General features: G+C 42.8%; 1 protein-coding gene across 3 annotated transcripts in view; it reads left to right on the top strand.

Moving 5' to 3' along the window:
- Positions 1-17,036, top strand: part of FSIP1 (fibrous sheath interacting protein 1) — a 75,260-nt gene extending 58,224 nt beyond the window's left edge. For all 3 annotated transcript variants that reach the window (XM_075193207.1, XM_075193208.1, XM_075193209.1), the window contains one exon: positions 16,807-17,036. In XM_075193207.1, the coding sequence (XP_075049308.1) occupies positions 16,807-17,016 (210 nt within the window). In that variant the 3' untranslated portion in view covers positions 17,017-17,036. The remainder of the gene's footprint in view (positions 1-16,806) is intronic.
- The last annotated feature ends 496 nt before the right edge of the window (positions 17,037-17,532 follow it).

Below are 17,532 nucleotides of genomic sequence, written 5' to 3' on the forward strand. Positions count from 1 at the left end.
TGCTTTTGTAAAACATAATTTAGTCTTCATAACTTCAGTGTCCAGGAGGTTGTGCTAGTTTGTGCCTGCAGATTTAAGGCATTCAACTGTATCGCACACCGGACCCCCTTGCTTGCCTACTGGAGTCCGGCTAGTTTACCTGGCTGCCACCGGATCTGCAGGAGGCAGCTGCATTGCACTGTGTCCGTTTGGTAGGCAGTCGCCACCTTTGATTCAGGTCTGTGCATGCAAAGACCCATCTTTTTATAACCTTCTTTATTCAGCCTTAGGCTGACTGGATTTCACTGCCTCCTTATTCCCCAAAATATTTAAGACACCTAGGCAGGTTAGAAATCTGAAGTAGTGAACTATCTAAAAGGGTAAGCGACAGATTCAATTCCATCGTTGATCTTTAGAACAATGTGGCCCGCAGATTATTACCGTTGCTACGGTAATTTTGCTCACAGAGCTTTGAGCGTAAATCAGCAGAGAAATTAACGTAGTAACGGTAATAATGCGCGGGTCGCGTTGTTCTTTAGACCACAACGGGGAATTCAATCTGCCCCTAAAATTCACATCAAAAGCCTAACCTCCCAATTTAGAACCAACACTTTTCATTAAATACATTATTTCTCCTAAAATACGGCTTTGTTTAGTCTATTTTATGGCTCAAATATATCATGAGAGGGAGGGACATTAGGACTGTTTTTATTACATAATGCACTTTTATGTACTTTAAATTTTATTTTACCTTGGGCAAATTGTGTCTAAAAAGTGTAGCTGAAACTCACAAAATATGTTGCATTAAAAGTTCAAGATAAGTACTGATCCCCACCAGCTAAGATCAGGTGCCGATATAAAGTCATTTTACAGAGTTGAAATGGCCATGCTTCCCTTGCTTCAACAAGGATTATCCCTTACAATGCACTGTCTCCACCCCATTATCACATGTCAGAAATCTGGTTCCAGAATCTGTAATGTCATGTTTGCACTTCTCCGCACCTACTCTGTACTTTACAAGTAACACCCACACTCCTCCCACTTCTGCTCCTTTTCAAACACTGCCATCTTGTACTATAAACCTGTGCTCTTTGGCAGAAATCTAGGCACACCTGCAGCAATATAGACGCATGGTACCTCCTAAAGTGGGCTTTGTGCTTCATGACATGCATTGTGTGTGCAGTTCTCTTGTCTTTTTACCACTAATTTGCAACCTTGTTGAGGATCAATTGAGGGAAGGTAGCCAGCATCCCAATGCTGGCTGTATTCTATTCATGTTCCAGTGCAACCTCATTAAAATGCAGGAAGTTCTAATGGTTCTACTATCTGGGCTTCAGAACTTCCACTATACTCAATTGCAGCCAATTAGTGAACACACAGCTATGCTCCGATGCGCTAAAAAATAATGTAATAAGAGACAAGTACTGGGAGATAGTAGCAAAAATGGTTATAGCTTCCCTTTATAAAGCAGTAATTTGTGAGTTTTATACAAAATGTTATCTAGACAAAATAGATGCTCCTCTTAAAGGAGCCATTCACATTTTTATTCATAGTCATGGCCTTATCTGTGTGGAGTTTGTATGTTCTTCCCGTGTTTGCGTGGGTTTCCTCCAGGTGGTCCGGTTTCCTACCTCCTCCCCCACTCCAAAATCATACTAGTAGGTTAATTGGCTGCTATTAAATTGACCTTAGCCTCATGCGGGGGGTGTGTGTGTGTAAGCTCCAATGAGGCAGGGACTGATGTGAGTGAGTTCTCTGTACAGCGCTGCGGAATTAGTGGCGCTATATAAATAGCTGATGATGATAGTCACTTTATTAGTTTGTTTATCCGCCAAATTATGACAGGAAAACAACATTTAGGGGGGAAATCAATTCCCCGCATTGCGCCACAGACTGCTTTCAGGAACACTTATGAAGGCAATATAACATCACAGATTTTTCCTCGCACCCCATAGAGATAAAATTTGTGATGTTTTGGGTACCACAGTACCTGGATATGAGTGCAGCCGGACATTGCCGTGTCCTGCGGCTCATTGAGGAGACTACTGTTCCCCCCCTTAAGCTTATAAGCTTCCCTGTAGACATAAAGGTACACATTTTTGTACAGGGCAGCAACAATTTTGCAAAAGTATACGAGACTCCACAAATTCTATTGTAGTGAATAATAAAGGGTGAGGATGTGAAAACTCAGACTTAAAACGCATTTGATACATTTTGTCAGAAATTGCCAGCACACAATATATGGTATTTTTCACAAGAAGGCAGCAGTAAAGCTAAGAACAATAAATTGCAAAACAGATTATTATTAGTTAATTTATATGAACATTTAAAATGTGTGTAGTTCCCTGTGTAGTTCCCTTTTAAGGCTAAAAACATAATGTATTCAACAAAACATAAATATAAATTATACACAATTTTAATTATAGTGTTACTTAATCATAGGGGGGCCTGATTCATTAAGGAAAGTAAAGCAAAAGTAAGCAAGTAAGGCAAAACCATGTTGCATTGGAGGGGGAGGTAAATTTAAAATGTGATGGCAGATTTATAGTTGGGATTGAGCATGTCCTAGATCAACTTTAAATATCCGTGTACAAATAAAGCTGTCAGGTATTTGTGTGTTACATGAAAAACAGACAGTATTTTCCTTATGTGCAAAATAATTAATTATTTGCACCCCTTGCATTGTAACATGGTTTTGTCCAGAAAACTTGAATAAGAAAACTTACTCAATTTTTTGCTTAACTTTCCTTAATGAATCAGACCCAGAATGCTTGCTTAATTGCCTTAATCTTAGACTCTGGTGCTTTCATATTAACAAGATTAATGGGGGAGATGCTTCTATGCACAGTTCACTCTGAAAGCCAGCTAAGGGGAGGAGGACAGTACTGGGTCTCCACAAGGCAGTATACCCTCAATATGCCACCTTGCCCAAACGCCCTTTCTAGGGACTACGTATATAGGGAACCTGGGTACCTTGATGTAGAAATTACAGCTCAGAGGGAAGGTCAGCCAAAAAATAAACTAGTGTGTGGTAGGCAGTTTATGCCAAAATAAAACACTGCACTGAACTAAACAACTTTGTAGTCAAAACACAGGATAGCATAAAAATAAATCAGTGACTCAATTGTAAGGGGCAGCATCTTCCAAACCTCAGACCCAAACCTTTAGGGCAGGGTTCTCCAACCAGCCCAGCACTCCTGTAAATGTGGCCCACAAGGAGTTTTGGTTGTGGGAAGGGGGCAGCACTGTTAATGGAAAAAAAAAATCTTGCAAAAAAAAGAAAAGAAAATACTTACCTTGCGGTTACGCGGTCACGTCAGCTGGTACTCCGGCTCCCACCCTTGTCTCCTCCTCCGTGCGGTGCTCGCAGTGAATGTCGGGCATGATGTCATCACGCCCAACATCCATTGCAGAGTGCAGCACAGAGGAGTCACCCGCGCGTGAAGAACAATCAGCAGCACAGAATTGGAGAAAAGAAGAGAAGAGGACAGGAGAACAAGCCGATTAAAAGGTAAGTTAAGGGGGATTTTTTTTATTATTTCAAGGGACGCTGACCAGTGAATAAAAGTCACCTGGTCCTGGAGTATCAAGGACCTTATCTCCCTGCTACATACTTCTACTTGTATTACTAATGGGGCATTATATATTATTCTCTTTGGCCCATTATAAGTTGTTATCTCTTAACTAACATAGTGGTGTAATTAGCAAAACAGGTCACAATTTGGGGTCACAGTGATGTATATGTCAGGTACCGCAGGCCTGGTCAGGGCACCCTGATATACAATGCCTGGCTTAAATGCACTTTAATCACTTTTTGTATTGTTTCGATGCAATATCAATATAGTATAATAACTAGAGAGGATTTTTTGAACAGGGTGATTGAAAGGTAAGTATTGGGGGATTTGAAAAAAAAAGTGATATATATATATATATATATATATATATGTTAACTATGTTTTCTATGGTTTTTTTGATGATCAGCTATCGTTATTGTTAGTGTATCTTATGTGCGGCCCAAACCAACTCGTCGTCCAATGTGGCCCAGGGAAGCTAAAAGGTTGGACACCCCTGCTTTAGGGGTTTCCCCTTTCCTACATCCCTGCCAACCAAGTAGTGGACAAGCCTAAGGGGTATATTTATTAAACTACAGGTTTGAAAAAGTAAAGATGTTGCCTATAGCAACCAATCAGATTTTAGCTATCATTTTGTAGAATGCGCTAAATAAATGACAGCTAGAGTCTGGTTGCTATAGGCAACATCTCCACATTTTCAAAGCCGCAGTTTAGTAAATATACCCCTAAGATTCTCCTTGCTTTTGGCAGTTTCTCTCTGGCAAACTTGGTCTAACACTTATCTGATGGGAACCGAATTTCCATATTTTCTCCAAGCCAGTGTTTTAAAAATCCACTGCTTTTCCCAGTAGGGACTGGTCTCCAGTTCCCCAGGGTGCCCTTATCATTATGGGATTTACCAGATGCTACATGTCTACCCTGCTGTCCCTTCATGTCCTCTGCTAAGTCTGGGAGTTGGACTGGTGGGGCAATAGCAAGAAATTCTTAAAGGTCAATGGGTTGTTTAAAGGGTGCAGGTTTAGGGTGACAAGTGATTTTTTGTCCCCTTCTTGGAAAATTGCATATCTTCTATCTGTTCCCATTACAGTGTTTTAGCATAAATTATTTAACAGATACACATTCGCACACACAGTATTTCCATATGGTGATTAAAAAATCAAAAGTGGGACCCAAGCGGGTTTGACCGTTATTTATGGGCCTGGTCCCCACCTTTCATCACACCTGCATGTTCTGGTTTTCTGCTGGAAAAAAATATGGAAGCACAAGTTGATCAAAAATACTTATTGGAATTGTATGACTGAGAATATATACAATGTTAGAGAGTCTGTCACAGCCAGCGTTCACACATTGGAAAACATTACACCAATTATGTATGAAATACTCTATAGATTATTTTTTTCCCCCATGATGAAAGGAAATTGTCGTGCAAGTGTTAGATACTTGACAGATTTTTATTTTTTAATCCTATTACATACTTCTCTGTGGAACAAGTGCCTAGAAATAATATGAGTAATATATAAAATATCAAATGCAAAGATTCAGACCTAGTCCTGCATGTAAAACTATATCAAGCAGATGTCTCCCTGGCAGACACTAGGGATGTTTGACTTGCACAGTAATTATAGGTAATTCTTCTCACAGGAAGTAAAAACGCCATATTCTTGCTGTCCAAGTTATATTTAAAGCAATAGTCTAAGCCGTATGGGTGTCATTCTATGGCGAACACAAATTTACACAGATATGTAATTAACCCTCACCACATACTGTTTAACTTGAGACTTCCACTTTTAGCAAACTTGATTTGTGTCTGTGGTTTCGAGCTCTTGTACAGCCTACAACTTTAAATAAATCTCTCAACCAAAAGCACATATTATATTGAATGAACAATATTGTAAATATATATTATAAGTGACTTATTTTCCAGTTCTTTGTTTCCTCACCAACATCCAATCTAAATAGAAAGAAAAATAGTTTTGTGCTCACTTGTAACTTTTAGCATATGATGCACATTATATGTATCTGATACAGTAGTTTTTTTATTTATTGGCTCTTCTCGCTTACATGCAATTTAACCAGGAACAGATTATTGTGTGTTTTTCATTATATTGGTAGTATTAGTAAGGATCGTGTATCACTCTTATATATGACGTTTAAATACTGGCAGCTTTATTGATACATTCCAAAAGGATCTATGCTATGTGCGTGTATCTATCTCAGGGGTAAAACTAGGATTTTCACAGGGGGGATTTTTGCCTTTTATCAAATATTACAATTCTATCTATATCATACTTGCCAACTCCCGGAAACTTGCTTCTGGGAGTTGGGGGCGTGACTGGAAGGCGGGAGGGGGCGGGGCGAGGCCAATCGCGTCATTTTGGTCCCGCCCCCGCGAAACAGTACTGTACGCAGCGGGGGTGGGGCCAAAAATGACGCGATTGGCCTCACCCCGCCCCCTCCCGCCCTCCAAAATGGAAATCTTGGATCCGGGAGAAATGCCGAAATGCCGAATTTCGGGAGTCTCCCGGACTTTCCGGGAGAGTTGGCAAGTATGATCTATATGCATACTCTATACATTCAAGTTATATTATATACATCAAACATTATGTATGTGCCTTGCTTTGTAAAAGTCTGCAAATCAAATTGCATTGACATTAGTTTAATAAATATTGTAATATCACCTTTTCTTTTTTTTTTTTAAATATATTTTTATTCAATTTTTGTCAAAAAGAAACGGTACAGCATATGCTATGATAATACAACTCATAACAGTTTTAACATCGAGAGTTTATAATACAGGTAGGGTATAGAACTCGGCACCACTACAGAAGGAATGGTCCTCAAGAGTAGTAACATATGGGCAGACGTGAATCAAAAGTATAATAGTTATGAGATATCCGGAGTACCATAAAGGAAATACGGAGAGGGGGAGAGGAAGAGGAAATATCAGAAGTTGAAAACAGAGAGGAGGCGGATAGTGATGGGGGGGGAGGGTGTGTTAGTAGAGGGAAGAACAGAGAAGAAGGAAGGGAAAACATGTCCTAGCGAGACTCAGCTCCAAAAAATTACTGAAATATCTATATTTTTTAAGAAGAGGAATGTATAGCGGTGAAGTAATCCTGCCACCTATGCCATGTGGAGAGAAATTTGTAAGGCGATCATTAACTACACTAGTCATGTGCTCTAGGTTATATACGTACCAAACACTCTGAATTAGTTCAGAAATAGCGGGGCTCTCTGACTGTTTCCATTTCCTGGCTATTAAGCATCTGGCTGCGGTCAGAATATGGCCCGGGAATAACCACGTTATTTTGTGGGTGTCAGGAGGTAGTCGAGGGAGGAGAAAGTAAGATAGATGGAATGGGGATCTTAGACTAGTTATTTTATAAATAAGGGCAGCTACCTCCTTCCAGAAAGGGATGATTTTTGGGCAGCTCCACCAGATATGGGACAGGGAGCCACGCTGGCCACAGTTGCGCCAGCAGAGGTCAGAGGTTGACGGATAGATTGTTTTCAGTTTGGATGGGACTAAATACCAACGGAATAAGAGTTTGTACGAATTTTCTTTTATCTGTGTACAGAGGGAGGATTGGCAACTGCCTCGCGAATCTCCATCCATTCCTCAGGGTCCAAAGTCTCAGCCATCTCCTCCTCCCAGCGGAGCTCATGAGCCTCTTTGTCAGGCAAATTGTGACTCATTAGTAGAGAATAGAAAGTGGATATTAAGCCTTTAGATGACGTTTTGTTTTCACAGAAGGTATCTAGGGGAGAGGGATTGTGAGGAACATGAGGGTCTATTAAGGTGGAGTAAATGTGTAGAATTTGTAGGTATTGGTAAAACACGGAAGTTGAGAGGTGAAAGCGCCCACGGAGATCAGCAAAGGTCGGGAAGTAATATCACCTTTTATAATCATATATAGGCAAATTTATTTTCACGGACAATGGCAAAAGGGCCTTGTATTCAATTTATGACTGGTAGAATAGTATTACAGGCTATTGACATTTTTTTTTTAGAACTTTCAAAATTTTGCACAAGGCTGGACTTCTTAAAAATGCTTATTGGTTGATGTTCTTATCTTACATAACCTCTTTTACCATCTTAACATTTAACTTGACACCAGACGTAATTGTGGCAAAATAAAGTTTATTTAACAAAAAATGTTATGGTGGAGGAGAAAACAGCAGGCAGCAGGGCGAGGCCCAAACCGGATATGCCAATGCAGGTCAACTACCCTTTGGAAATCGAACAATGTGGGTAACATTTTCCCCGGGTGCAGATATCATTCTTCACTTTCACCGGGATCAGTTATCCTGGGCCATCCAGAACCCGCAATCCCTCTGGGCTGAAAGGAGCGCAACCACAAGTTGAACCACAAGGGCGGTACTTGCACCGAAACTATAGCAGACACTTTGAAGGGAAACGGGTTCAGACTGTCCAATCAAATTAATGACACCAATTATTGTCCGCAGACTGCACTATGCTTTCCAACCACGTCTGGATACTCAAGAACCTGAGGCCCGCCACCATACCTATACCTACACTCGCCAAACTCCTATAAAGTTCCCCAATAAACAAACCAAGACCCTCATCTGTCAGATGAACCAGATCCCGCCGATAAAGGCAAGGACTCTGGAACCTAATCAACGGGTGCTCAATCCACAAGCCACCTAGAGAGTGTATAAACATGGCCACTACGAAATTCACCTTCCTCCTAACTTCATCCCCAACCTGCCCCTTGGGAAAGGACCGCCAGACCCTCCTGGGAACTTTATCAGACCTTGTGGGAAGACGCAAACCGGATATCCCAATGCGGGTCAACTATCCTTTGGATATCAAACAATGTGGGTAACATTTTCCAGGTCAGATTGAATCCGCAAAAATCAAATCCACAGATGTAATGTGGCCAAAATCATTACCCCTAGATGAATTACCAAGATATGAGGCCCCCTGGACGCTTCTGAAGATAGGAGCCCTCTAAACCCAGGCCAACACAAACCCCTCCGATACAACCAGGAAACCACTACAGACCCTGAGAAAGAGGAGGTGACTCTAGCTGCTCGATACAAAGCAGCCCAGTGGATGAAGGAATATTGCAACCAGGCAAAAAAAAAGGAACACCACTCCTGGGAGCCAACGTGACCCAATGCCCCTACCAAGCTGATCTGGTTTGAACCTCCGTACCTTCAAATTTACTGAGGAAGAAGCAATCACTACATGCTGCACGAGCATACCGGATCCCCGGGTGGACCTGGAAGAGGCAATCAGTTCGCTCACCCTATAGCCAGCCCAACTGAAAGCAAGCATGCGCTTATGCCCACCTTCACCAACACCAGTCGCAGGGCCCCGGGACGCGACCAACACCTGCCAGGCAGCCCTGTACTTCCACAGAGTGGAAGGGGCAAACAATGTGCCAGACATAAACAGGCCAAGGAGAGCTCATGAGGGATGTCCTGAGCGCCAAAGCTCTAAACCTATCCCAGTGGCCCGCGATAAAAGCATCAGCCAGCCCTTTCTCCACACATGTGGCGAGCCCAGAAGATAATATCAAAAGCAGTGCAATACCATCCGACACAGCAGGATGATCCCCGGAAGGTTGATTGATGCACCGAGTTATCACACCAGAAAACAACTTGTTCCCTTGAAACCTGGATGCCCACAACTCAATGGCCACAACTGTGGGGAAAAGCTCCAGCAGGATCAAGTAGGAGGTCCAGCCAGAGCTCACTCAATCACCAGGCCATGGTGCAGCGCTCCAATCCCCAGCAAAATAGGTACAAAACCCCTCCACAAACTCACACCGTTAAAATCTTAAAAAAAGAAAGAAAAGGCTGTTAAATCCTCACGGATCTCGGCAGACAGGGAGATCCGACAATGAAGCCACGTAAAACCTGCTGTTGCCCGCTCCAACTTATGCTAAAAAACTCTACCCAAGAGTATAACCCGGCAAGCAAAGTTGAACAGCTGAAGTATGGACTGCGCCCATTTCAACGTAATCCTCGGAGAGCCCATAACCTCAACATTCATCACATGCAATTTACTAACTTAATCCACCAACAGACTACAGAGGCCTGAGACTGTGCCAATCTCAATGCCTAAATAAGACAAACAGGTCGTGGAACCCTCAGTCTTATGTGCCACGGGAATGCCTAGTGAATAAAAAAGCACCACCATAAAAAATATCTCTGCACAGGCCGTGGATTGACCTGGCCCAACCACCAGGAAGTCATCCAGATAATGGGCAATGCCTTTGTTGCCCATATCCGCAGAAACACTCCAATGTAAAAAGGAACTAAAATATTGAAAAAATGCACAGGAAACAGAGCTCCAAATTGGGAGGCACCTATCGATTATAAAACCCATTGGCTAACTTAAATCCCATGAGTGGGAATGAGTTGAGATGGAGTGGAAGGAGGCAGAAAGCAGATTCAATATCCACCTTTGTCAACAAAAGACCGTCCTCGAAATCTCAAACCATGTCCAGCATGGACTCAAACGACTGATAGAACACGCTTCAAAAACACTTCGGGATTGTGTCCTTGACGGATGCCCCCTGTGGAAATGACAGGTGTTGACTCAACAGAAACTTTTTCGCCCATCTTCTTGGGATCCACGCCCACTGCGGTAACCGCAAAATCCAAAAAAGGTGGCTCTCAAAAAGGACCCAATGTGATCTCCTTGATAACCTTGGCTGCCAGGACTCAGACCCAGCAGCTGACAAACCAGGAACTGCTGACAGACAAGCCCCCCTGCTGCGTGACCCAGGCATGTCATCCCAGGCCGAATCGGGGGAACTGTGCGCAGACCTACTGGAACCCCAAGTGACGGGCATTGTAACAGAGGTGGAAGGTGACTGAAGTGGCCAGGGATACAGCCCAAATCAGGGGAACCATACGCAGACCTACCGGAACCCCAAGTGACGGGCATTGAAACAGAAGGGGAAAGTGATCGAAGTGGCCAGGGATATGCCTGAGACTGCTGCTCCCTCCGCTGGGAACTTCACTATACCTGAACTGCTCAGACACCCCCTGGGCACCCGCAGTGGACCTCGAGGAGCGACACACCACCCATAATTCCTGGGCCCCAGCACCAGGACAACGGGCCCCACCACAGAACCATGAACACGTCAAAGCCGTTGAAGAGGCCTGGGAAGACTATAAAGAAAAATCCAGGGAGTCAGAGTGCCCACGAGGCTGCTTACGTGACCCGACAACCAAATCTGCTCCGCAGGGCTAGCTAAAGGGGGGTTCACCCTCTCCGCCAAACCAGGGCCAGCGGGCCGCTTTTTCTGCTCAGCCTACCAGAGGAGGGTGGGGAGAGAGACACGCTCCCTAAGATGGTAGGCAATATGGGCCCTCCCCATGGCCCCGGGAGGGCCCCTAACAATAAATGGAGTGGGGCAGTGTTGCTGGGAAGCACTCCTTCTCCCTCCAGCCAGGTGAGGTGGACAGATCCTCATATCAGTGGAGGGAGCCACTTGCACCGCATCATTGGTTGCATAGTGGTGCTTGGGGGGTGCCCCAGAGTCAATGAAGGTGTCGCTAGAGCTCTAATTCGAAACTAGGCACTAAGGGGAACTAAGGGAATTGGAAAATAAAAAGGTTGCAAGAAACAAATTAAGGGTGTGTGGGGGACCAGCTTGGGGCCAAAAATGGGTAGGAAGGAAAATTAAATGTGGTTAGGTGAGGAAAATGAAAAAAAACCCCCACAAAACAAAGGAAGAAAACAGGCAAGAGAAATAGCAAAAAGATTTACACACACCCAAAAGAATGCAATAAAGATATACACTAGGGACAGACAAGAAGAGGCACAGTGCTTTTTCCAACAATGTCCTGGATCCTAGAGGCAGATTCCTGCTCCACCCATCACTTATCAACTGACCCTTGGCCCTCCCCCAGTGACATACCAATGAGCGTAGTCCCATCACCTGCTAGTTTAACCCTTAGAGAGGTGCACGTTGGCTATAAACACAAACGCGGCTGTTATGTGCGTATTGTTGCTAACCAATAACGATTGTCGAACCTCGATTTGTGTTTCCAAAGCACAGAGATTTATTAGCAATAAGTAGAATAATATGCTCAAGCGAAGTAATAGTAAATACAGCCGTTACTTATCGCAGGCGCTCTGGATCCAGTGCAGTCATTCAATCCTGAAGTCTGGGGACAAGATGTCTGCAATCTGGATCACAAGCTGCTGCTTATATACACAATCAAATACAGTAATACAATGAAGATGGTATAGCTTGCATCTATTGGTCCAGGTCTCAGGAATGTCCAAGGGGTTGTCAATCATTGGCTGGTTCATCCTAAGGAATCCAAAGGAGGGGGTCATCTCTGCAAGGGGTATGCTCTGCTCTTCCCGCCAAGGTTCCTTAGTCTTAAATAGTTCATAATTCCCTATCATTCATAACTTGCGTATGCACTCTGCGATTCCATCGCAGAGTGAACCAAACAGTAGGATATGTAACAAGGTTCATTATGATACCACTCATGATGTTATTCCTTCAACCTGTTCCGTGTATTTCACTAATATGCATGTAACTCTGATATAACATATAAATACTACTGTATTTCGACATAACTGACTATGTGTTGCAACTACCATTAATGTGTACTATTTTATAAGTATGCGTGTTTGTGCGAATGTATGGTAAAAGACCAATTGCTGTTGCTGCCACGTGTAGTGGATGCGTACGCCCTTTCACGCCGTAGCGTGCCCTTGTACATCGTAGCGTACCGTACGCATCTTTACAGACAAAGACAACCAAGTTTGCTAGACTTTAATTGAAATGACTTTATCCAATTTGCTGACTTCGACACGGCTTTTAATTTCCCTCATGCCTAATTCAGCCCTCTGTTCTTATTCTTTCTTTTTTGTCTGTATGCTAATTTTGCTACCCTTCTTTTTTCCAGCGTTTGATGGCCCCAATGTCTCTAATGTCTCATCTGCATAAAGTGAATATCTGCATATAGGTGAAGTCAGATTGAAATAGTTACTTGTTAGATGTATTTTGAGTATTAGGCAATTATTATAATGAGACATTCTGAACTTATATGTGGGATTTACTTGTGATTGCTGACTGCTTTATATTATATATTAGTCTATATTTTAATATAAATTGTTTAGCACATGGGTTTCAGACCTTTAACAACTGAATTGCTTTGTGCAATTAATCAGCCTAGGGGTAAATGTATCAAGCTGAGAGTTTTTTGGTGGGTTTGATAAACCAGTCAGATGCTAGCTATCATTTATTTAGTACATTCTACAAAATGATAGCTAGAATCTGGTTGGTTGCTATAGGCAACATCTTCACTTTTCAAACCCGCTGGAAAACTCTCAGCTTGATACATTTACCCCCTGGAGTTTGAGTTTTCAAACCCGCAGCTTAGTAAATCTAGCCCTAGGAAACTCCTCTGTCAGATAAGATCAGGGGGCCTGATTCATTAAGGATCTTAAATGAAGAGGTATCTTATTTCAGTTTCCTGGACAAAACCATGTTACAATGCAAGGGGTGCAAACTAGTTTTTTGTTTTGCACATAAGTTATATGTGTTCGGAACCCCTCTAACCGATACAGCACAACCCGGAGTCTACTCCGCCAGTGTCACGGGCACTAGGAGTTCTGCCCAGGATTCACCAGTTGACAATGCTTACCAGAGGGGCGGGGTTTACACAGCGGACCTCTGGGCAGTAGGGTGAATAGTAGGAACGTATATAACAGCAGATGGAGAGAGAATGCCAATGGAATAGATGAGAGTCAGTGACTTGCAGCTATACTGGTAGGAGAGTCAGCGACTTGCAGCTGTACTGGTAGGAGAGTAGAGTGGACATGAACAGGTGAAGGAAGGTAACGGGAGAGTCAGTGGTCTGCGTATAGCAAGTTGTACCACTGCTGTGAAGGGAAGATTTGTACAGGTGCAGGTAGGTAGCGGGAGAGTCAGTGGTCTGCGTATAGCAAGTTGTACCACTGCTATGAAGGGAAGACTTGTCCAGGTGTAGGTAGGTAGCGGGAGAGTCAGTGGTCTGCGTATAGCAAGTTGTACCACTGCTGTGATGAGGTGAGGACTTGTCCAGGTGCGGATAAGTGGAGGAGTGATAAGAGTCTATAACTGTATAAATACAATTGGAGAGAAGAGGAGCGAGTCCCAAACAGATATGCAGCGTCACAGCTAATAGTCTATAGCGGGTATGTATACCGCTGCTGAGTAGAGAGGCTTGTCCAAAGTGGATATGCAGGATAACAACTGATAGTCAATAACAAGTATGCATATCGCTGCTGAGTAGAGAAGCTTGTTCAAACAGATATGCAGCCTAACAGCTAATAGTCTATAGCGGGTATGGATACCGCTGCTGAGTTGAGAAGTTTGTCCAAAGCGGATATGCAGGCACAGCAGGAGAGCTGAGAGACTGTAGCGGGTATGGGAACCGCCGATGAGCAGAGCAGGTAATCCAGCAGACAGCTGAAGATACGAGCAGGACACAGGAGACACCTTCAGAGACTCACAGGGAATGAGACTCAAGATCAGGCAACGATACCATGGCCACAGGTGCCTTAAATAGGGAGAGGTGATTGATCCACCAATTAGGTTAAAAGCAAAGTCATAAGAGTTCATGGATGCTGCGCATGCGCAGTCCATCAAGATGGCGGACGGCCGCGGCTCAGGACAGGCGCTGGCAGGAAGGATAGAAAACCACGCACCAGCGCAGAGGCACTCACGGTCCGGTGAGTGACAGCCAGTCAGGTGTTCACTGGAGCCCCTGGTGGCGGGGACAGACTTGGCTGCAGACTGACAGAGGGTCGTGAAGTGTGTACCGGCTGGGGAGAACCCAGGAAAGCGGAGTGAAGTCCAGGCAAGGGTCGAGGGCCGGCAGCAGACAGGGAATCTAATACACAAGCCGAGGTCAAGGGTCACAGGCACGGTAGCAAGGTCCAGATACAGGTAGGAAGGTCAGGGTCACAAGAAACACAGACAGGGTCCAAATCCAGGCAAGGGGTCATACACAGGCAATCCGATCGTAATATCCAAAGGACAGAACTGGGAACACAGCAGGTCAGCAAATTGGCAACAGGAAGCTATAACCGGCAGGGAGGCTAAGCCCTCCCTGCCCTATATACTACCACTGACCAATGGCAAGCAGAGGAACTATCAGCTGATCAGCCCCAGGAGGAGAATAATTATAATAGTCTGTTCCTTATGCTCTGCGCACACGCGCCCAGCTGCCCCTAGTGCCGGGACGCGGTGCTACATCCACAGCGCGTTCCGGTCGTTGCCTAGGCAATGGCCGGGGAGAAACAGGAAGTGACGTCCCCCGGTCATCATGGAGACGGCCGGGACACTTCCTGTCGGGCAGAGAGAGTCGCGGCGGCCTGAGGCACCGCCGCGGCTCATAACAATATGCTGACTGTTTTTTCATGTAGCACACAAATACTTGATAGCTTATTTGTACACTGAAATTTAAAGTTGATATTTGTGTGTTACATGAAAAAACAGTCAGTATTTAACTTATGTGCAAAACAGAAAACTAGTTTGCACCCCTTGCATTGTAACATGGTTTTGTCCAGGAGACTGAAATAAGATACCTCTTCATTTAAGATCCTTAATGAATCAGGCCCCATGTCTTTGTCTCTTTCTGAGAATCAAAGTTGTGTTTTGTACACTCCCAAGACAGCTTTTGGACTGGGTTCCATATGAGCACTACCTAAAATAACCTGGAAAATACAGCATTTGAAAGGAGAGGAGAATCAATTTTAGAGGTTGCCAAGCCCCTCCACCTAAGACCTCTAAATTATAATTATAATGGAGCAAATTTGAGATGTACGTCCCCATAGTCCGCCTTTAGCTGAACTAGGTAGCTCTTTCACTCTGCACATAGAGAAGAGTTTTTCAGTTTTTTACCCATTGACCTGTGCAGAGCTATTCTACCGGGAGAATAATAGACCAAAGGCATGGGGAGGAACCTGCACCCCTCCCCCATTAGGGAGAGGGGGGCAGTTGAGAGATAAATAAATATATATGCAAAAGGGAAAGCACTCCAGCTTACAGCCCGGATGCAAAAAAAATTTAACTCACTATTCACAGGGGTGTTTAAAGGTGGTAGGTAGACTATTTATTATATATATATATAATTTGTGGTAGATTATCGATTAATTGATTCTTATTGACAATGGTGATAATCTAAAACATACTTTCCAATAAATAAACCAGTACATAGTATTGAAGGAAGGAGAGGAAGAAAATAATTCTGGAAATTGTAGGGGGTTTTTTTTTGTTTTGTTTTTTTTACAATAAAAGGTTTATGCATGGGCGATGAAAATGATACATTTTTGAAAACACTTACACTGTTTAAATTTTAATAGTTGTATGAAAAAGTAGGACAATGATAAGTTAATTTGTAGGGGTGGTAAAAGGTTGATTGTTTCAATTTAAAAGCATATGATTGTGTTTACATTTCATTAGAGGCAACAGCATTTTCAGGGATCTAGTATTTTCATTTAATACGTCTTTGCTGTATATGCTATACTAGTATAAGCTGCAATGGTTTTTCACATTTGTACTACTATATACTTTATGATGTACTGTAATACCATATAATGTAGATAAAAACATACCACACTGCTACGAGAACAGCTGAGTTCAGGTACCAGTGCTCTCCTATTGGTCCACTGAAACCAAGCTCCACAATAGAACAGAGACAGCAGCGTTTTAAAGGAATGAAGGTTCATTATGCTACCATATACTGTGATTTCCAGTGCTACTATAACCTGCTCTCTGATGGACGTTAAGACCAATTGCCAATTCTGTAAATAAAGCATAGCAGTTAACGCTTTCGAGTGGACTGCATATACTGCTTTACCTATGGATGCTTTAAATGTATATTTAATCCTAAATAGCATCGCAATAGTGTATCTGTTAGGTTTATACAATTGATGTGTTCGTGCCATTAAATCATGTCTACTGTACTATTCATTTTCCACATATGGCAGATAGATGTTGAACATGATCTGGAACTGGCTGGGAACAATGGCGAGTTTGCATTTTTTTTACATTTTTACACTGTTAGGTCTTTTTATAAACTTTCTATATTATATAAACTTGGCTGCTTTTGTTACTGTATACAGCTGTTATGTTGAAAGATGTCTTGAGAATACTACCACACATTTACAGGAAGTGTGATAGTGATGTGAATCATCAACCCCCCCCCCCCCCCCCCCCCCCCCCCCCCACCCCAGTATACGATCATCTGTTCTTCTTCTTTTCAGGAAGTTTTAATGAACAAGTTTGGGAATCCAGAGGCTGCACCCGGGGAGAAAGCTTTACGTTACACAAGGGAGCTGAGAGAACAGAGAATACGTTTGAAAGAAATAGATCAACAATTGGAAGATATAGAGAGAAACAGCACCACACCAAGTTCTATGTCTCACTACAGCTCTCTATTCAGTGAATCCTCTGTAACTATTTCACTGTATTAATATACTTCTTTCAAACTCTGTTTATACATTTTTTAGAAAATCTTCGCACCTGAACAAAGTAAGTAGATAGGAGTTTTAAGGTGTAACAAAGATTGTAACCGTTTTCTAATTAAATATTAAATATAATTAATAAGAGGATTCGTTATTACAAAGAAGGTATGCTACTGTCCGTAATTAGAAAGGGCAGGGCATTTCGTACATCTATAATTAAATATATTGTACCCCCTTGTTTAGTTGTATTCTCTGCTCTAAAAGCAGATACCTTTACTGCTTTTTCCCTGTCCCTGTCTTAACTTGTAACTTGATCTGATACAAGACAAGAAGCTAGTTAAGTTCAATAACAAAAAATGAAAATTGCAGCGCTAAAAATCTAGCTGGCTTACAAATATGGTGTTATTATAAACCAAAAGAACGGTCATGGATCATCATATATAAAATTTATTACAACCAAAATAAAATAAATATATATATATATATATATATTGCACACCTAACCAACTAAGATGGAATCAGAGG

This window comes from Mixophyes fleayi, chromosome 12 (genome assembly GCF_038048845.1).
Source record: "Mixophyes fleayi isolate aMixFle1 chromosome 12, aMixFle1.hap1, whole genome shotgun sequence".
NCBI classification, from domain to species: Eukaryota; Metazoa; Chordata; class Amphibia; order Anura; family Limnodynastidae; genus Mixophyes; species Mixophyes fleayi.